This window comes from Carcharodon carcharias, chromosome 26 (assembly GCF_017639515.1).
Source record: "Carcharodon carcharias isolate sCarCar2 chromosome 26, sCarCar2.pri, whole genome shotgun sequence".
NCBI lineage: Eukaryota > Metazoa > Chordata > Chondrichthyes > Lamniformes > Lamnidae > Carcharodon > Carcharodon carcharias.
The window spans coordinates 40,986,850-41,008,290 of record NC_054492.1 but is presented as its reverse complement, the minus strand read 5'-3'; the positions used below and the strand labels follow the sequence as shown (position 1 = coordinate 41,008,290).

At 42.0% G+C, this 21,441-nt stretch overlaps 2 protein-coding genes across 3 annotated transcripts in view; one reads left to right on the top strand and one right to left on the bottom strand.

The window, feature by feature from the left end:
- The window catches only part of myo1ea (myosin IEa), a 154,144-nt gene extending 144,860 nt beyond the window's left edge, over positions 1–9,284 (top strand). The window contains exons 26-29 of one of the 2 annotated variants that reach the window (XM_041174805.1): positions 1,323–1,530; positions 4,142–4,177; positions 6,135–6,304; positions 8,238–9,284. In XM_041174805.1, the coding sequence (XP_041030739.1) occupies positions 1,323–1,530; positions 4,142–4,177; positions 6,135–6,304; positions 8,238–8,314 (491 nt within the window). In that variant the 3' untranslated portion in view covers positions 8,315–9,284. The remainder of the gene's footprint in view (positions 1–1,322; positions 1,531–4,141; positions 4,178–6,134; positions 6,305–8,237) is intronic. The other variant, XM_041174806.1, reaches the window with a different exon arrangement.
- Positions 9,285–11,904: 2,620 nt separating this feature from the next.
- On the bottom strand, positions 11,905–20,548 carry ccnb2 (cyclin B2). Its single transcript, XM_041174807.1, has 9 exons — positions 20,358–20,548; positions 17,299–17,415; positions 17,029–17,217; positions 16,751–16,939; positions 15,894–16,052; positions 14,429–14,662; positions 14,107–14,247; positions 13,562–13,672; positions 11,905–13,481 (listed from the first exon to the last, which is right to left on the bottom strand). Exons 1-9 carry the CDS (start codon positions 20,379–20,381, stop codon positions 13,380–13,382), a joined length of 1,266 nt encoding a protein of 421 aa, XP_041030741.1. The 5' UTR covers positions 20,382–20,548; the 3' UTR covers positions 11,905–13,379.
- Positions 20,549–21,441: the final 893 nt, after the last annotated feature.

Genomic DNA, 21,441 nt, shown 5'->3' with positions numbered 1-21,441 from the left:
CGAAGCAGGTGAAGCAGTTACTCTATTTCCCACCCCTTCCCCACACCCACCCCAAACTCCAGTTGCTGGGAAAAGGAACAAGGGAGGGATAAGGAGACAGTGATAAGGTGGAGAGCCGAACTGATTAAATGACAGAAGTGAAATTAAAAATATTTTGTAGAATATAGTGTCAAAGAAGATAAGTTAAATTGGAGGGAATAGTGTACAGATGTACAGATGTGGATAGTGTACAGATGTGGCAGCCGAGGGGCATGCACAATTATACTACCGCAGAAAATTAAAATCCTTCTGAGTAAATATCCTACAATCATGAAACTCTTCTATGTGGGCTGGAGCTCTTGGATGTCTCGCCTGGTACTGCTGTCTTGGAAAAGCAGACTCTTTTTAAGGATACAGAGATTATTGAGCCAAGGCAGGAAGGGTATTTGATCAGCATTTGATGTGATCTGCTCTCGGAAGAAATTTGCTGAAAGTAAAGTCTGCCTTGAACAAAGAGACTCATCCCCGATCTCAGTATCACTGCTGAGTGTATTCAAGGGAAAGGCTGCAGTCCCTTAGGCGCAGGACAGATCACTTCCTGAACTTGTTTGTGCCCTTATCTATAAGAATCTTTTAACCGAAGTTTGATGTATGGTCGAGGGTATGCACCCAGGATGGGACTCTCGTACTGATTATTTGAATGCATTGGAATAGGTTTTAATACATATTTTAATTAAAGTTAGATCCCTGTGATAGGGTAATTTTTTTTAATCAAAGGAGCAGTGAATTTTGATGTGGACAATAAAGGAGACTGGTGTGGTGGGAATGTCACTGGACTAGTAATCCAGAGACCTACATTAATTCTCTGGGGACATGGGTTCAAATCCCACCATGGCAGCTGGTGGAATTTGAATTCAGCTAATAAATCTGGAATATGAAGCTAGTCTCTGTAATGGTGACCATAAAACTATCACTGATTGTCATAAAAACCCATCTGCTAATGTCCTTTAGGGAAGGAAATCTGCTGCCCTTACCTGGTCAGTCCTACATGTGACTCCAGACCCACAGCAATGTGGTTGATTCTTAACTGCCCTCTGAAATGGCTGAGGAAGCCATTCAGGGGCAATTAGGCATGGTCAACAAATGCTGGCCTTGCCAGCAATGCCCACATCCCATTTAAAAACAGTGAATTGATTTATTATATGATCAATGTAGTTCCAGCTGCTCTTTGACAGGCTTGCCTCAAAAGTGAACAAAATGTTATCCCAATTATTACCACAGTACTTATTCTTTTTTATTCTGAATTACTAAAATGGATTCCCCTCTCAATTTGTTCTTCAAAGGTTCCCACCAGAATGGAGTCATAAAGGGTTCCCATAACACCTCTCAATGGCCACCTTTAAACTCCCGACCCAACCAGAGAATACCTTACCAGGGCACCACGACAGACCGTCCATCACTGCCCAGGCCAGGCTCCAACTTCACAGACAAACACGCCCGCATTCAACATAACCTGGATTTCTTGAAAGTACCTGAGCAGGGTGCTGCAGGGTAAGAGGAACTCCCAAAGTCTGGATGCTTTTGGCTTCGATTGTATTGTTATATCTCTCAGGATAGTTAGTGGCCCCTGATTAATTGAGGAATTGCAAATTCCTTGGATGTGCGCTGGAATTCCACTTAGAGAAAAGACTTGAAATGCCTTGTCAATTCTAAACTTTGCTTATCTACGAGGTATAATAGATTATCTAACAACTGTGGCTGAGCTTGTTAACGATGCCTTTAGCCAGGAGAAGTATATTACTGAACTCCTGCTGCATACACTGAGTTGTACCTTGCCTGGAAATCTCTACCGTGAGGTACAGATTGTTTCACTTTGATAAAAGCAAAAAAACTGCGGATGCTGGAAATCCAAACCAAAAATAAAAATACCTGGAAAAACTCAGCAGGCCTGGCAGCATCTGCGGAGAGGGACACAGTTAACGTTTCGAGTCCGAATGACCCTTCAGCAGAACTAAGTAAAAATAGAAGAGAGGTGAAATATAAGCTGGTTTAAGGGGGGGTGTGGGACCAGTAGAGCTGGATAGAGGGCCAGTGATAGGTGGAGATAACCAAAAGATGTCACAGACAAAGGACAAAGAGGTGTTGAAGGTACCCAGACCTCCCTGTCCCTTGCCATTTCAACACTCTGCCCTGCTCTCATGTCCATCCTTGGTCTGCTGCAATGTTCCAGTGAAGCCCAACGCAAACTGGAGGAACAGCACCTCATCTTCCGACTAGGCACTTTACAGCCTTCCGGACTGAATATTGAGTTCAACAATTTTAGATCATGAACTCTCACCTCCATCCCCACCCTCTTTCCGATCCCTCCCTTTTTTCTATAGGTTTATATAATTTATATAGATTTTTCTTTTCCCACCTATTTCCATTATTTTTAAATGTATTTCCATCCATTGTTTTATCTCTACCTTTTAGCCTTTTTTGATTCCTTCCCCCCACCCCCACTAGGGCTATCTGTCCCTTGCTCGTCCTGCTTTCTACCCTTAATTAGCACATTCCTTTAGATAATATCACCACCTTCAACACCTCTTTGTCCTTTTGTTTGTGACGTCTTTTGGTTATCTCCACCTATCACTGGCCCTTCATCCAGCTCTACTTGTCACACCACCCCCTCCCCTCTCTCTCTCTCTCTCTCTCTCCCCCCCCCCCCACCCCACCTTAAACCAGCTTATATTTCACCTCGCTTCTACTTTTACTTAATTCTGATGAAGAGTCATTCGGACTTGAAACGTTAACTGTATCCCTCTCCGCAGATGCTGCCAGACCTGCTGAGTTTGTCCAGCTATTTTTGTTTTGTTTCACTTTGGTGAGATGTGTGGGTGCTCTTGAGTTGAGAACCTGTTAGACAGGGAAGTATGAAATGGTACAATAAAAAGTGATGAAGAATGGAGAATTACTGCTATTCCCACACATACTCAGATCCTAAAAGACTCTTGTAAAAGTAATGACCCAAGTCTCAGTGAACTATTTCTCCATGGATAAAAAAAAAACTGCGGATGCTGGAAATCCAAAACAAAAACAGAATTACCTGGAAAAACTCAGCAGGTCTGGCAGCATCGGCGGAGAAGAAAAGAGTTGACGTTTCGAGTCCTCATGACCCTTCCGTCGAAAGAAGGGTCATGAGGACTCGAAACGTCAACTCTTTTCTTCTCCGCCGATGCTGCCAGACCTGCTGAGTTTTTCCAGGTAATTCTGTTTTTATTTCTCCATGGAGGCCATCATGACGAGGCCTAATCCTCACCCCACTCGACACTGACAAATATATATTCCAGCAAAAGTCATTAGATCGATATCAGGAGTGGAAATCAAGCCTAATTTGCTTGTACCGTCCCTATTCTGTGGATTCTTAAACGCAATTTTACCCACATCACCACAGCTGCTTTCGTACAGACCAGGGATCTAAAGGCAATACTGGAATTTGCAAATAAGTTTGCAAGTGGTGCAGCTGAAACAGTTTTAGCAATTGAACAACAATCAAACTATTGCGTTTTGCATCGCAGGGAACAGCTTCCCTCGCTTGTGAAACTTCTACGTGTTTAGCCAGATTCTTTGGGTGAGTGGCACACTTCAGGGAGCTCAGTGTGTCAGCACACAAATGAAAAAGATACGCTCTCTACTGGCCAGTTATGGAGCTGCAGTAGTACCTGAAGGAGATTGAAAAGTTGAAAGTGAGTGCAAGTGTACTCCAGACATAGACATTGTAGAAACCACAGCATTAAATAAATCCAACCGGTAATTGTGACGCAAGAATCTTTAACAAAAAGAAATGTTGCCTCACCTAATTTGTTGTGCTAACTTTTATAGTATGTTATTCTATTGAGCAGGCATCTAGTAAGGGAAGAAGCTGGAGCTAGCCTTTCTTCAACATAGGTTATACTGGGTTTTGTAAATAAACCTAAGTGCTGACTACTCTTTCCTTCTACCCTGTTTCTCCCCCATGCAGGCAGAAACTGTTTTTTTATTACTGTGCCTTAACCTTTCCCCAGTTAGTATCAGCTGCTCTTACTCATAGCTAAAGCATGCACTCAATTGTCACAGTATTTGCAACATTAATGTTTATAGCAGGTGTATATAAGTTATTGTTAAAATCTCTTCCTTTTTATAGTAAACGTACTGGAATGACACGACCAAAGGGAGGAAAGTGAGTCAAGAATGATGCTGTTGGGTGGTGGTTCTGGTGCTTTTGCTTCTGGATTTAGTGCAGCCGGTTTACTTTAACTTAGTATGTAGAACATGTAGTAGGTTTGATGGCTTACCGCTAGTTTTAGTTCTAATTGTGATAAAGGAGGCCATTCTAACTTAGTTGTCGCTTTAGTCAACCATGGCTGTGGTGGTGGGAGAATGATATTTCTGACTGCTAACGAGATTTCATTATGTACTGATATCATTAAAAACAATCATCGTCAATAACATCATTTTCAGTGGCGTGTATGCCAAAAAATTGGACTGGTGCACAGATCTGACTGTTAAGTTGTACTGCACCTATTCCTGTTCTGAGGTACTATTGCAAAGTCTTCATAAAATGTTAAGTATTAGGAAGGTACAGGTTAGATGCACCCAATGTATATAAATCATCGTGCATAGCACTAGCCCAATCCATGTCTAAGTAGAAAGTCCAAGACTGAAGTCTCAAAACTTTGATAGAGTACATAGGGAGAAACTGTTTCTCCTGAGATTGGGTTGATAACTAGAAGACACAGATTTAAGATTATTGGCCAGAAAAAAGACAGGGGGAAGAATATTTTTATGCAGCAAGTTGTTATGATCAGAATTGCAGTGCCTGAGAGAAGGGCAGAAGCAGATTCAAGAGGTACTTTCAAAGGGGAATTAGATATATACGGATAAAGGAAAAAGTTGCAGGAAAACTGCAGGAGAGTGAGACTGATTGGATAGCTCTTTCAAAAAGCTAACACAGACACGATGGATGAGATTGACTCCTTCTGTACTATATTGTTCTATGAAAGTTCTATTCACATCCGGGTTTCCTTAGGATTTGGGGGCTTGGATGGAGAGGAAGAGCTTATGTATTTCTCCTGGGTTATTGGAGGTAGGAAACTGCTGTCTCCTGAAGGAATTTTGCCCAATTAAGAACTTGCACGGCATGTGTCTAATAATGTTGATTATGAGAACTTGCGCCAAATCAAGGACATAAGTGTAGATGGCAGAAAGTGTGTAAAGTAACAAAAGTACAGAAGCTGATAGCAGTTTGCAGGAAAGATCTGGTCAATGAAGAATCCAAATTAGTCAATAGAATCACTATTTCTTGATTTGCATTGTTTCTTAGGAAATTTTCAAAATTATAAAGGAGATTAATAAAGACTGATGTGAACAAATCATGGTGAAGAGTTCAAATACCAGGGGACAAATTTAATAATTAGGATATTAGGAGTAATGAAACCCAAACTGTTGGGGGAGATTTAAAATAAAGGCATTTTAGACTTAGAGTGCACATTATGAAGAAAAGGCTTGAACTGAAGAGTCTAAATAAGCTCACGGTATGTTTTTGGAGTAAGGATCCAGGGTACAATGAGATGATGGGTAGCTGGGGTCGAGACCAGTCAAGAAGATTTGAGCATATTTGGCCTGAACGCCATTCTCTATTCCTAATATTTCTTCTGTTCTAATGTTTCAAAGCATGGGACATTGTTACTTGCCCCGTGCATTGATGCTGATTGTCTTCCACAGGAGTGTCCAAACTACCTGCCATGATCATATGTATCCCATAAGCCCAGGCAAACAACTTGGCTCTACTTATGGTTCACTGCCTAGCTTTCTGGTTAATCCTGATTTGAAAATTGTATATCCCGGAGGTCTCAAACAAGGCTATCCTTAGCTCTGCCTCAGATCAGCAGCTTGAGATATTTGCAAATTAATGGTCAAGTTTGTTTCAACTTTGGATGTGGCAGTAAACCCCCAAGCTGTGAACCTGGGTGATGCTCAAGGTCAAAGAGTTTGGACACTCCTGGTGTGCAGCTTTTCATTCTCTGATCTGTTCCAGTGCCAAAATGTTAGAAGTAAGACCCAAGTGCAATGTGAACCAACCTTGGAGGTTCAAGGTCTGGGCCAACAAATTCCAGTAATTCTCTCTTTTGTTTTAGTGCACATCGACACATGACAAATCGTCCACCCCCAGCAGGAGGACGACCTAAACCACATCCCAAACCCAAGCCTCAGGTACCACAGTGCAAAGCTCTGTACGCATATGATGCTCAGGACACAGATGAACTTAGCTTCAACGCTGATGATGTTATAGAAATAGTTAAGGAAGGTAAGTAGCCGCATTTTTTATTAATGCTCTTTCTCTTTGCATGTTCCTTAGGATTAAATATAACTGGAAAATTCAAAACACACCTGTCTTTCCCCAGTTAAATGGCTTGTGTTATCTGCAGTACAGTTCTCTGCTAAAGACATGTTAGGTTGGATTTTGAGATTTTTTTTTAAATGGTGCAGCATTGAAATGATGTGACAGTGTGAACTTGCTGTACTCACCCACCAGTCTCACCTAAAAGCTGCTGAGAAAGTTAGGACCGGTGCATTTAAGAGCAAGCTAGTTTTTAAACTGTGTGTTAAGTGACAGTGATAGACAGCTTCTCTGGCCCTGAAAAACATCATTTTACAAATGTGGCGCCACCTGCCAAAAGAAAATCAGTGTTCAAGACTTTTATAAAAAGTTATTTTTTTACTTGTTCTCTTTTCTCTATTGCTTAATCGCATCTGTACTTCCCAATCTTTATTTTGTTTTCTTTCCATCATTTAAATCAAATTTATGTTTCCTGCTTTGTACTGCATGGTTTCGATTTTGTGTCTCAGTTAGGATTCTTCGTTCTGATTGGTTGAAGAGCCTCTGTGTTTCTTGTCCTGCTCATAGATCCTCTGTAGATGGCGCTGCACTGAAACAGACACCAGATTGGAGAAAAGCAACATTCTAAACCCCATAAAACTTTATGGGCAGAGTTGTCAGTTGGCAGGCGATCGCTACACTTTCAACACTAACTACAAAATCCAGACTTTTGCAACACTGCTAGTTGCTAACCATTATCAAGATCAGACAGGAATCAGCTTCAAGCTGTGGTTTTATGTCATAGGTCTGCAATGTGATTGAGATTGGAGTTAATTTTTAATAACGCTACGTTAAACATGCTGGTGTAATGATATGCAAACAAGTGCTGCAGTGGTTTGTACGGAACTACAAGCACTGCACAATTTCCACCTCATTCAGCATGTATACACAAGCACCATGAGATGATAATTATTTTCCCCATCACTTTTTTCACTGCAAGCATTTTTTGTTGCTCTTCTTTGCATTGACACCGCCAGGACCATTGCTGCCTTGAATCTTCCTTTCTTGTTCTCCCCAAGCTTCGGATACACCATCCAACTTGTTTTTTCTTCTCTCCTCACCCTTACTGCATTGAGATGAAGACTTCTCACACTGTCTGCTACTCCGATTTGCTATTTTGGCAAACCTCAAAACTGTGTAACTTATTACAATCCTCTTCAGGCTTTTGAGGTCCAAGCTTAACTTCGACCAATCATTACTTTTTTAACAATCTCGTTTTCTCTTGCTCTTTTCAATCTTCCTGATGTCTTGGCAGCCCTTGGCACTTTTCAATGAAGAACAGGCAATGCCTTCAGTCCTAGCCAACATTTATCCCTCAGTTACGAACACAAAAACAGGTTAATTTGGTTATTCAGCTATGGGACCTTGATGTGCACAAATTAGCTACTGCAATTGTCCACAAACGTGACTGCAAAAATAATTCATTGGCTGTAAAGTGCTACAGAACATTCTGAAAAGGGCAAGCAATGCTGATTCTTGCTTTATTTCAATCAGCTGCTTCTCGCAATAATCTGTCTTGCTGAACACAATATTGGCCCAGAGAGAGTGTACGCTTCAAGGAGGTTGGCTTTATTTAAGATTCTCCAATTTAGAGGTACATAGTGTTTGGCACTAAATTGGAATCCAATCTCATGCGTTATACAAAAGGTTAAAGAGTTATTCCACATCAGGGTCAGGTTAGTCTCCCAACGAGCCACTGAGCTTCTCTAAAATACACAATCCCACCTTTTTATAGAGAATATTTTCATTTATTGCATACATTTTAATTTAATTAATGTTTGTAACTTTTAATTAAATGTCAATCTATCAGGGTATGTGTGTCAAAGTTCCTGATGATCTGTCTAAATTCTCTTTGTCATAGATCCCTCAGGCTGGTGGATAGGTAGACTGCGAGGGAAACAAGGATTGTTCCCCAACAACTATGTTGCCAAGATATAAAATCCTGTCACTGTCAAGATCTATATTCAAACCGAATTGACCTTTCCTGATCCTACCTGTGATGCTTTGATGACCGGAGACCATACTGTATAGGATGTTTGCAAATGTATAATTCTACAAATATCTGTAGTCTGGAGCTACACAACAGTTGTGCTAGTACTGAAAGAACTGTAACTTATTGTATTTATACTTTTGTCGTTGCCTGACTAAAAGTGTATAACTGGTAGTTTAGCGAGAATGTTGCATTTAACTTGGACCATAAGATACCTGTGTATAGGTTTTATCATTCATGCTTGAAGTGCCTTTTGTCAATTATTGCTTAGTAGACTTTTATGTAACATTTCTTAGCGTTCTGTTCTTTCTTCAGGAATAATAGTGATGAAAGGTAAAACTTCCCTTTTGAAGTGCATTCCAAATCGGGAAAAACACTGAACTTTGCTGCTGCGTCACGTCTGAAGAACATTTGCTGCACGTGACATCCAAAGAAAATGGTGTTCTGTTTTTAAAATAATTTAAACTATCAAACTTTCCACCAATCACCATAGGGGTATTGTAGACCTCATTGGTGAGCAGTGTGAAGGTTTAAGGAGAAAGCACTCTTCTCAGTACTGTATAAATGTAACATTTGCATTTTAAAGTGCCTTTTAATTAAATGCAAAAATGTGGCTGGTCCATATAAGTGTTGTATCTGATGTAAAGTTGAGGTAATAAGAAAGTGTTTTGGTCTTTTTCCTTTACTGTACATTATGAAACTGATCCTACAAAGTAATGTCTAACAACTATATATTGATGTACGCTATCACATTTATTCTGCAAGTTTTAGGTTATTCAATTAGAATGTAGAAGCACTGTCAAATACTTACTCCTCTGCATTTGGCCAATGTGTTAAATTTTATAAATTTATATATGGGCAAAACTTTAAAGTGTATTAGGATTCCTGGATTGACATAAATATATTCAATATACTGTATCTGGAGCAATGGTGCTTTAATTTCTCTCAAAAATATAGCTGAAGAGTTGCCCACACTTAGAGCTGGAATATGTTTTTCCAGAATTACCTGGAAAAACTCAGCAGGTCTGGCAGCATCAGCGGAGAAGAAAAGAGTTGACGTTTCGAGTCCTCATGACCCTTCCACAGAACTAGGTGAATCCAAGGAAGGGGTGAAATATAAGCTGGTTTAAGGTGTGTTGGGGGGGTGGGGGGTGTTCATGAGGACTCGAAACGTCCACTCTTTTCTCTGCCAGATCTGCTGAGTTTTTCCAGGTAATTCTGTTGTTTTGGATTTCCAGCATCTGTAGTTTTTTGTTTTTAATCTGTTTTTCCAGATACGTTTATCACATTGGTGCTTATTCACCCCTTTTCCATATGGTATTTGAGTAATGCAAATTAGAAAGAATGGGTTAGAAACTCATTGAGCAAAGCAACAGGCCATTTTGTACCCTTCCATCATGGGCAAGGAAGTATAGGCAGAGAAAAATCAAATGAAGTGGAAGCAAGGTGTCAGTTCAAGATCACTTCACTGGTTCTGCACAACACCCAAAGCTTGTTACTCCACAGTTACTAAATGAAGCAGTAATTCCACTATAACTCTGCAATTTTTATTGTATTAAAAAGATGCTATACACATAATAGCCCAAGGTGTCTTACCGAGGCATTATAAGCAAAGTTTTCCAAGCCACCCAAGGATATTAGGGCAGATGGCCAAAAGCTTGATCAGAGGTAGACTCTTCGGAAGTGTTTTAAAGGATGGAGAGAATTCTAGAGCTTAGGCAGATGAAGGCACTACCAACAATTGGTGGAGCACTTAAAATCAGTAATGCACAAGGCCAGAATTAGGGTTAACAACTAAATTCAACTCCTGTTCTCAAATCAATTGTGTAGTAAGTCAGTTTGAATTTGTTTCCATAATGCAAAATTAAAAGTCAACAAAATGTCAATTTGAAATTTTGATTTTAAGCCTCCTTTAAGACTAGTGTTGTGACTGGATATGTTTCTCTAATTAGGTGACAAGGTAGGCTGAATAAGGTGATAACTTTCAGATGCTTATAGGTATTTATATACAATTGAAGGTAGAGGGTCTTTAACTACCAACATCAAACTGAGGTAATTAAGCTGCTAAAAGCTAAAAACTTGAATTTTAAAATCAATAAAGCAATGATCCAACAAAAAAAAATGGATGGAGATTCCTGAACATACAAAAGCTACTCATGCACAGTATTGAAGGCTATTGATGCTAACATGCCAAAGTATTGGTGAATTTGTAATGAAATAGTTGGGCTGTTTGTGGCAAAGATGATTAAATAATAACAGCTATTAAAGTGAAGCCTCATAATGAGCTAGCATATGACAGTGTCCACTTTTTGTTACTTTATACTGTAATTGGAAGAGTCTTTAACTTTCTTGCACAGGCAAGTTGTACTTATTACCTGCATAAAGACAACTGTTACATGTCCTAAAGGAGACAAACAAGGTCTGGATTATAGGGGTGAAAACTTCTGCAAAATATAGATTCAACTAAGTGATTCAATTCCAACTATTGCAGGGATTACAATGGGTCTCATTATCTAAAAGGCAATAGGCTGGGACTGCCAGTGTCCGTAGTCTAAAATCAGGTCAGTCATTGAAACACAGTTGGATGGTCTATAAACATTCAAACAGATCAAAGACCAAATTGCTTGATCCATTAAGATTGGAGGTAAACTCTCAGCCAGGGCATAGGTTAAAGGGAAAGTGCTGCAACACCACAGCCCCTCACTTCCAGCTCTAAGCTATCACTTTGCATTGAGTTTCTGAATCCAGGTTACTAATATAAAATTAGAAAACAGTCACAGTCCCAGAATTCATATCCAAGATACCCCAATTGTTATTTTTTCCCCTCTGCAACATTACTCATTGAGCTTTCACTTCTTAACCCTTCAACCACTTCCTGGTAATGTGGAAGCTTTATCCCAAATCTTCAATTTTAATAGCTTCATGTAGAAACAAAGGCTTACTGAAATCCAGATTCACACTTAGTGTGGAATGTCTTAAGAAGAAAAGGAAGATGCAGGATCTTCCCCTTGTAAATCAGTACCGTTAGTGAGATGGTCTTCAATGCTACTTATGAAAATAAATTTATTTGAATGTAACTAGTCTAATTGCTCATTTGGTCTTTCCTTTTCTAAAATTAGGCTCTCCAATCTTCTGATACCTGTGGTTGGTCATTGAGAATCATACCAGTGTAAAATGACTTGCAACCTTTGGTCCATGTTACAGTCCAGGCTTTTAATAGCAATATCTTTGTTTGGAGAGGACATGTTCAGGGTTGTGTCAGAATATCTAGCAGCTCAGCACACCATTTGCATCATTGGTTTTCACCACTGACAGCCTCCCTTGCTGCTATGGTATTAAAAGCATTTTTTTTTAATTAAAAAAGTGATGCTTTACTGCAGTTACAGTGCCTCATGTTCATACCTTTAAAATGAGCTATTATTTATATACTTTAACAGCAGATACTCACTTATTGAATAACCTTTTAAAAATTCTGCACCTGACTGCTACTTGTGTATTTGACTTTCAAATTATATTAACCATTACTACAGTTACCATGTATATTTGCAAATAATTTTATTTACACTTCATTGATGTATCAAGTTTCACAATGAAACTGGATGGAAATTAAAAATATTTATGGGACAGCATTTATGCTAGTTGCTTCATAATAATAGTGCAACATCTTCAAAAACAGTTTAAAATCACATCCAGTAATACCACATTACATTCAAGCTTATCACGGCTTCAGCACCCATTGAGATTCAAACACTAAGCAATGATTGCTAGTGTTGTAGTCCTAGCATTAGTGAAGTAATATGGAACTAGTTACTGTTTTTTTTTAAACCAAACACCAAAAGATCCCTTGGGGGCTTATGATACCTTTAACAAGGCAAGGTGGTAAAATATACAAATGCAAAAGTCTGGATTTATTCAGTTATATTTAGGATTTGTGCAGAGAGGCTATTCATTTACTTGGACTACAATAGAGCTTCTTTCCTCATCCTTCTGCTAATTTATCCTCAAGCTGCCCTCTAGTACATACCCAAGCAACTACACACATTGTAACTTGCTTGGAAATGGTTCAGCAGGCCTTGCTTAGTGACAGCTTCAGCCTGCTGGAGATTAAAACCAAAATGTGCAATCAAGAATTCTAATTAACTCTTGCACACTTCAGGTTATATTTCTACTGGTGCACTACCTTAAAGAAACTAACTTCACCCAAGGCAGGTGAATATTGTACTTGCATTGCATGTTGAGACCTCTCTGACTTTGCAGGAGCCTTGGCCAATTTACTCCCACCGCAATTAACTAGCGGGAAGCAGTAACAAAACCAAGTAAATTTTTGCTCCATGCAGCTCAGTGATGCCACCTTTGTGGAAGTCAAAATAAATGAAGACACTTTACAAAGATAGAGTTTAATAAAGCTATGGATCTAGTCTCAGCTTAACAAGTTTGCTGCTGGGATGGGTAGAGAAAGACGAAAAAAAACAAACTAGATATTCCAGGAACAAAGCAAACAAGTGAAACTTTCCCCAAGTATTGTAAAAATAGGAAAAGCAATCTTGTGCACAAGAAAGTCACTCCCACAAGAATAAAATCAGTGGATTTTTTTTTAAATAAGAAAACTTAGAATAAGTTTGCATTGCAACAAATTTTAGATTAGACAGGAAAAAAAGCTTTAAAATTTACATAAATCTAAATTAAAAAAGCACCTGGCTGGTCTGGACTCCACAAGCCCTTGGGTCAGCTTCCGACATTAGACCAGTCTGGACTATAGTCCCTCCAAACCAAGAGCTACAGGAGCTGAAATTGAAGACTAGAAGCATGCTGGACTCAGTCACAAAAACACTGGGACAGAAAAGTTTAACAAGGTGTTAAACATGGGTAAGTACCCATTTGGTACAACTCCCATGAGTACAGGATATGCAACACAACTTTTCAAAGGCTGGACCTGTTAAGTGTAATAGCAGCAATTTTCCCCATTTAAAACATCTGCAAAGTGCATCAATGTCCATGTTACTCTTTAGAAGGTTACAGTAAGGAAGAGGCCAGTTCTTGGATAAGTGACGACTTCAGTTGAGGGATGGTGCTAATTTTCAGTAGTTTTGGACTTGCATATTTGTTCTTTATAGCCTAAGAAAGAATGAAATGCCATTAAACTGATGCAAGATACACAGGACAAATCTCAACTAGGTATATCTATATACACTTACAACATGCTTTGTGAGGCCTTCATTCATTTTAACTACATTTTTTGCCATGTGTTTCATAGTCAAATTCAAGGCTTCCTCCGTGTACCCAGTATAGTATTGTTGAACTGCTGTCTAAAAAAGACAAAAAAGGGCAAGATTTTCAGAACAAGATAGAATGGCCTCAAATCTGGAACTATCCATTTTCCTTCCAATTACAATATCTTGCTATGGGTATTAATCATGCAAGTATTATTACTTATGCAAGCCAGGGATTGAGAGCTTAGTGGGGGAGGGGGTACAAAAGGGAAATTACAGCACTACTATATTTTAGTAGACCTGCAGAGAACAAAGATCAAGACACGTGTATGACCTAGGGACACTGAATAAACGATGGGATTTATTAAAAATAAATTAAGGAAACCATACTTCCATTTCATTTGAATTTAAGTGCCGATGTGATGCAGGACATCTGGGCAAGTTACTAATCCACCCAATGTTTTTGCTACATTTAGTTAAACTCTGGTGTTACTCAGTATATCTTACAACACTGCAGGAGTTTTACTTACCCATTTACTTTGGCCCAAGACTCTGAAAGACAGGCAAAGTGCAGCTGCTGCAATTTCAGAAGGGTGGATGTGCACCATATTATAGTCTATAACTGTTAGCTCCATTAGATATTTGGCGAGGGTGTATTTCTCAGCATCAACCTATTTATTTTAAGGCAAATTAGAGCATTAACATTCTGCGAGATCAAACTTCCAAATATACATTTTACATGACTGAACAATTAACCTGGGGTCTATCTATTGGAGTCAGTGCAAATCTGGAAAGCTCCAGAAATGGTCTTCCTAATGAAATGATTTTACTGATCTCGGATTCCATACTTACATCAGTCTTTGAAGCTCGTCTGAGGAAGTGCAGTGGAAGGGGCCGGCCCAATTTAAAGTCAAGCTCTTTAAGAATAAGTATTTCCATTTGCCTGATCTGGCTCTTGGTATAAGCATTGTCTGTGATGTAAACAAAGTCTCCGATCGCAGGTGGATACATCTCTTCATATTTGGAAGCCAGCAGCATGGCAGTCACAGCAACTAATTGAAGCTTCTTTCGGGAAACTGGCTGGTTCTGAAATGAGAACGTATTTCCTTGAACGATAAGCCAGTCTACATGTGGTCTTGGAAAGAGCAGCTGAGAATTACTTTTATATAATTTTTAAATGAGTGATTCCATGAAAGCGAATAGGTGGGATGGATTCCTCTACCATGGGATTGTTAATGCCAAAACAAGCAGCAATTATAGCCACTTGGACCAGCCAGATTTTCCTTCAGCAACATGAAGGGATGAAGAGGATACAGACCTTTTTCCTCTGGAAAAAAGGCATTAAATTCCCCAATTGGGTTAGAGTTCTACTAATGCCCTTCAGTTGACTGAGGACTACACGCATCTGGATCTTGAATACAGCAGCTCAACAGTAAAGCACAAATCCACCCTCATGAGGCCAGATGTACACACCTGAGGGGCACACAAGGTAAAGTGCCTGGATAGGCGAGTGGTAAATCTTGGCCCACTTCCTCTCAGCTATCAAACTGTGGTATTATTTTAACCTTTTATCTCAAAAAAATCCAACTGTAAATGATATTAGAGATGGTTACAGGTCACCCAAAATCTACAGAAATAGACAAGCAGAGTTGGTGGTTTTAAGACTGCTTTTAAAAGTAGTGGGCAGCCCATTAGAAAAAAGGCTCATGATTACATTGATATTGTTTTGTAAATGGAAAGCTGCATCAAGTGATATTTTTCATTGTTCGGTACAATTGGCCAAGAATACTAATCTGCTTTATTCCAAGCTAAACATCACAATATTAAATCAGTCTGCCTTCAGAGATTGGAGTACTCAAGATATAGATAGCTGACAGTTTCACTTAAAATGCCTAGGTCTTGCTTCTGTGCAAGTAGATGCAAAATAGATCAGAGCAAGACATTGGAGACAACTTCCAAACAATGCAAGCACATGTGACTGACAATACTATACTCAAGATTCCTACAGTAGCAAGGAAAGCTACACTCATTGTAACTTGAGTCAACCAAATAAAAATTAATAAAAATCAGGGGCAAAGCAAAAGGCAGCACCTTAAAGGGAAATTGCAATAAAAAAACCCCACAAAAGACAAAGTTTAAAGGAAACCTTGAACACCTCCCAACAACTTTCATGCCATTGGGAAACTTGTTTCAATTGCAGCCTACACCATTTCCTGGCTTACAAGGAAAAAGATAGCTACTGAAGCTTGCAGTGGAAAATGCAACAAGCCTCCAGAAATCTGGGCACTTCATATTCTCTTATTATAAAGGTACTTACTTGCAAAAAACGATCCATTATAGCCAAGGTCATGAAGAGAGTTTCTTGCAACAGGCGGAATTTTGAATGAACTTGAATTAGCCAGTCAACTAGGATTGCACGCATGCGCTCATTTATTTCTTGCCCTTCAAGGTAATGAGGCTTGATTGCTTGCTCCATCTGATGTGGTATAAAAATGGTCAAACATCATGTTTGGTTCTAAAGCACTTGAAATAGTGGAGAGCAAATTTCAGTTCAATTTAAAACATTTCATGCAGTGTGTGAAACCATCAGAGAAAGACAGATGAGAGACAATGTTTTGCAGTGCATGCTGAAAATGAGGGAACATTCCTGTCATAGACTGTGCACAAGGAACAGTAATTCTATTATTCAATGCTACTTGATTCAGTGTTCCATATGAATGCTGCTTCAAATAAACTGGGGCAACTTCATTTGGCTGAATCAATTACTCAAAGCTGACCTTTCTAACTGAGTTACAGCTTACATAGCGGAGCAGCTACCAAAAATTCCATGGGAAAAGTTTTCATAAAGGATAGGTCTTGATTCTAAACATGTTGAAATGTGAAACTCACTAGTTCACTGTTACAATCATTGAGATTTAAGGAAAACCAGAAGAGATGCTGTTTCTAGAGGTGCAGGTTGAAATTGCAGTAAGCACGAAGTGCTTTTAGAACTCAAAATTTCTAATTTAGGATTACTTCGATAGATCCATTATGGTCAGAAACATGAGAATACGTTGTTTTCATTAAATGGAGTTTCTACTAAATTCAAGAAATGAAAATGTAAGCCAAGGGCAAGTGATCATTTAGCAACACAGAACAGGTTTCAGCTCCTCCAGGCCTGATCAATCTACACACCTCCAACTGCCGCAAATATTTGTAGATGTCTTTTATATATTGACTACACATCTGAGGATTATCTCTATCTTGAGCATCAATGTCTTCCACCTCCAGGATGGCTCCAGAAAAAGCTTGACACAGGTCTTCCTCTTTCATAGACACATCCTCTGTCATTGAGACATCCATAGGTATTGGAGAGAGGGGGGCCTTAAGAAAAAAAAAGGAAATGGGACAATGAAAAAGTTTGCTGTTCCTCAAAAAAAAATATAGGAAAAGATTGCATTTGTAATGCATACCTGTGGAATGGGCTCCCGAACCACTGGCTTCATCTCCGGAACTGCTCGCTTCATCCCATGAGCCACTGGCTTCACCTGCACTGCCGGCCTCAACTCATGAGCCACTGGTTTTGTGACTTGTTTTGGCAAAACTTTTTCTTTTGGTTTGGATGCCACTGGTTTAGAAACTACATTTGCCATTTGTTTTTTCTGCAGGGGTAATAGCAATTTATTAATTACCTTGTTGGACAAACTACTCATTAAGATGCTCAATTTAAGAACTGTCATTACCTGATTTGCTCGAGTCATAACTCGATTTGCCAAGTCTCCCAAGGCAGGCCTTTGGGTAGCTGCAGTCACCTTGGCCAATGGCTTGACTGGTTCCATATTTTCCAAGTTTCGAAGAGCCTAACAAGATAAAGTTTAAAGTTACTTTATGAACAAGTATGAGCCAGGAAAGTACAGATACAATTCTCAAGTTATAATATTCACCAGGGAATCTGTAGTATAGACCATAGTGCACAGGGAAGCTATAGTATAGACCACAATGTATTTTCTCCACCTCCATCCTCACTGCAATCTAGCATTCTGGTTAATATGGGGTTGGGGTGCTGAGGGTAGGGGGAAGGAATACCCTTACTGCAATTAAAAATTACCTTTCAATAAATCCAATTGGGAGAATTCAAGCAGAGAGTTCCAAGAAAGGTGGGCAGATGAATGTTAAAAGGGCATTTAGGTAACAAGGACAGGACTCAATGGTGAGTTTTCTAGAGCCATTTGGCAGCAAAGGAGTTACTTTTGCTCTCCTAATTAACCTGGAGTAGTGGAAGATTTTGATGCTCAAGAGTGTGACCCAAGAGCATTTTAATGTGGTATAGCCACAAACATGCTCAGGTCTGAATTCAGGCAGGGAGTAAAGATGGACTTGGGCTAGGAAAGTGTGGGAAATCAAAGATAACAGAGTGGCAGTAATGCAATAAAGTGGAGGGTTAAAGGGTCAGCCATTAAGAGTTTAAAAGTGCAGTTCTAAGGTATTGGGGGTGGGGGAGGTGGAAAGAGAGAAAATGTGTATTCTTCTCCCCTTGGGATAGATGCAGGAGGAAATAGTTGGTAAGACACAAGGCAGAGTTGGACTTGTCGGAGATACCAACAGTGGGAAATGGCGAGCAGTGGTAGTGAATACGCCCAGCAGAATCAATTTGCACAGGCAGGGAGGAGAAATTTAGACAGAACTGGAGGAGAGTGAATTTAGAGAGCAAGGGGGAGCCAAGAGAGATTAAAAGGGCAAGGGGCCTGTGCAGAGGCTGAAGCAGGTAAGGAGAGAAAATGGAAAACGCAAAAGGGTAGGTTTAAACGGTCGAACACGCTGGGAGGAGGGGGGAACTCGAGGAGCCACGGCTGGTAGGGAAAAAAGAGACAAGATGCATAATTTTATAAACCATACTGCCGGCAGATCTGTTTGTCCAGGGGCAAAGACAAAGTGAGCCCAGGTTTCAGACAAAGCAATCATGCACAACATAACCATGGCCACCAAGGACCTTGGGCTCAACATCCATTTTGGTTTCATCACCCGAAATACTTATGGACATTTTCCTAAAACACTAGATAACATTCGCTTGATGTTATTACACCACACGACGCAAACAGGCCATTCGGCCCAGCCAGTCCAGGCCGGATGTTTCCAGTTCAATATATTTAAAGGGCAACGTTAAAATATGATCAAACCGCACGGAGCGGAAAAGGGCTGAGAAAAATTGCCAGGAAAGTGGGGCGACATGTGAGCCCATAGTTTAGACACTTCGAGATCCATAAAGATGAAGTCTAAAGTGAAACACAAGGAGTTAGATTAATCAGGTGGACCCTGAAGCTCCGGAAATGAATTCATTCGTCTTCAACAAATTTAAAAGGACCGCAACTCGCCCAAAATTCCGCCAAGTTGTGGATTTCAGCAAACCGGCCTTTGCAATGCTACAATATTACCCACAGGAAGACCCCGAACACACCAGGTAGGGGAGGGGAGGTGGCGGTCAGATCATTATTAACAATTCAGAGTTTAGAGACTGGACCATGTGTCGGTTCCCCCCCCAAAACCAACCCCAACCCCCCCCCCCAAAACCAACCCACCCCAACCCACCCCCCCAAAACCAACCCCCCCCCCCCCCAAAACCAACCCACCCCAACACCCCCCCCAAAACCAACCCACCCCAACCCCCCCCCAAAACCAACCCACCCCAACCCCCCCCCCAAAACCAACCCACCCCAACCCCCCCCCCAAAACCAACCCACCCCAACCCCCCCCCCCAAAACCAACCCACCCCAACCCCCCCCCCCCAAAACCAACCCACCCCACCCCCCCCCCCCAAAACCAACCCACCCCAACCCCCCCCCCCAAAACCAACCCACCCCAACCCCCCCCCCCAAAACCAACCCACCCCAACCCCCCCCCCCAAAACCAACCCCCCACCCCCCCCCAAAACCAACCCACCCACCCCCCCCCCAAAACCAACCCACCCCAACCCACCCCCCCCAAAACCAACCCACCCCAACCCACCCCCCCCAAAACCAACCCACCCCCCCAAAACCAACCCACCCCCCCAAAACCAACCCACCCCCCCAAAACCAAACCAACCCCCCAAAACCAAACCAACTCCCCAAAACCAAACCAACTCCCCAAAACCAAACCAATCCCCCAAAACCCACCCCCCCCAAACCAACCCAAAACCCATCCCCCCCAAACCAAACCAACCCAAAACCCATCCCCCCCAAACCAAACCAACCCAAAACCCATCCCCCCCAAACCAAACCAACCCAAAACCCATCCCCCCCAAACCAAACCAACCCAAAACCCATCCCCCCCAAACCAAACCAACCCAAAACCCATCCCCCCCAAACCAACCCAACCCAAAACCCACCCCCCCAAACCAACCCAACCCAAAACCCACCCCCCCAAACCAACCCAACCCAAAACCCACCCCCCCAAACCAACCCAACCCAAAACCCACCCCCCCAAACCAACCCAACCCAAAACCCACCCCCCCAAACCAACCCAACCCAAAACCCACCCCCCCAAACCAACCCAACCCAAAACCCACCCCCCCAAACCAACCCAACCCAAACCCCACCCCCCCAAACCAAACCAACCCAAAACCCACCCCCCCAAACCAAACCAACCCAAAACCCACCCCCCCCAAACCAAACCACCCCAAAACCAACCACCCCAAAACCAACCCCCCCCCCCCAAACCAAACCAACCCAAAACCAACCAACCCAAAACCCACCCCCCCCAAACCAAACCAACCCAAAACCCACCCCCCCAACGCGAGAACAAGACTAAACTCACTACAACTTACAACATTGCGGCGGGTGAGAGCCATCGCCAGCGGCGCTGGTGACTTCGGCGGAGGGTCCCTGGTCTCGGCACAGTCGCTGGCCCGGGGTGGGTAGTGTAATGTAGTGAGGAGGGAGGGAAGGAGCTGGGGGCTCGGTGTCCCGCTGCAGGTTAGCGAGGGGCCGGGAGCTGCGCCGCTTCCGCGATCCTCCCAAAGTCTCCGCTTCGCTCCACCCCTACCCCCCTCCGCGCGAATCTTTCAAATGCTCTTTCTCCCCCTCTCATTGGCCAGAACCTCAGGGGATGCGCTCTCCCCATTGGCTATCCGCCCGCGCTCTGGAATGCGTTTCCATGGAGACGCCTCGTTTGGAATCGGAACCTTGAGTAGAATTTCCATACAAGTCACTCAAAGTCACCCAGCGCCCGTCTCCCTGGGGCAGCCTCTGCAAGGCTGGGTGGAGGAGGTTTAGCGTTGATTTCTCTGCTCCTCTCACCCATTCTAACCTGTCTCTCTCTGAATTTACTGCACTCCATTCTCTCAGGTCCAACCCTGACATTGTCATCAAACCCGCTGACAAGGGTGGTGCTGTTGTTGTCTGGCGCACTGACCTCTACCACGCGGAGGCTGAGCGTCAACTCGCAGACACTTCCTCCTACCTCTCCCTGGACCATGACCCCACCACTGAACATCAAGCCATTGTTTCCAGGACTGTCACTGACCTCATCTCCTCTGGGGATCTCCCTCCCACAGCTTCCAACCTGATAGTCGCCCAACCTTGGACGGCCCGCTTCTATCTCCCACCCAAAATCCACAAACATTACTGCCCCGGTAGACCGATCGTCTCAGCTTGCTCCTGCCCCACAGAACTCATTTCTCGTTATCTTGACTCCCTTCTCTCTCCCCTTGTCCAGTCCCTTCCCACCTACATCCATGATTCTTCTGACACTTTACGTCACATCAACAAGTTCCAGTTCCCTGGCCCCAACCGTTTCCTCTTCACCATGGACGTCCAATCCCTCTACACCTCCATCCCCCACCAGGATGGTCTGAGGGCCCTTAGCTTCTTCCTCGAACAGAGGCCCGAACAATCCCCATCCACCTCTAC

Coding starts and splice junctions, on each gene's coding strand:
- ccnb2 (XM_041174807.1), bottom strand. CDS start 20,381: ATGGCTCTCACCCGCCGCAATGTT. Junction 17,416..20,357: donor CTCTCACCCGCCGCAATGTT/GTAAGTTGTAGT, acceptor TTATCTTGTTAG/GCTCTTCGAAACTTGGAAAA. Junction 16,940..17,028: donor TTCGGGAGCCCATTCCACAG/GTATGCATTACA, acceptor TTTTTTCTTAAG/GCCCCCCTCTCTCCAATACC.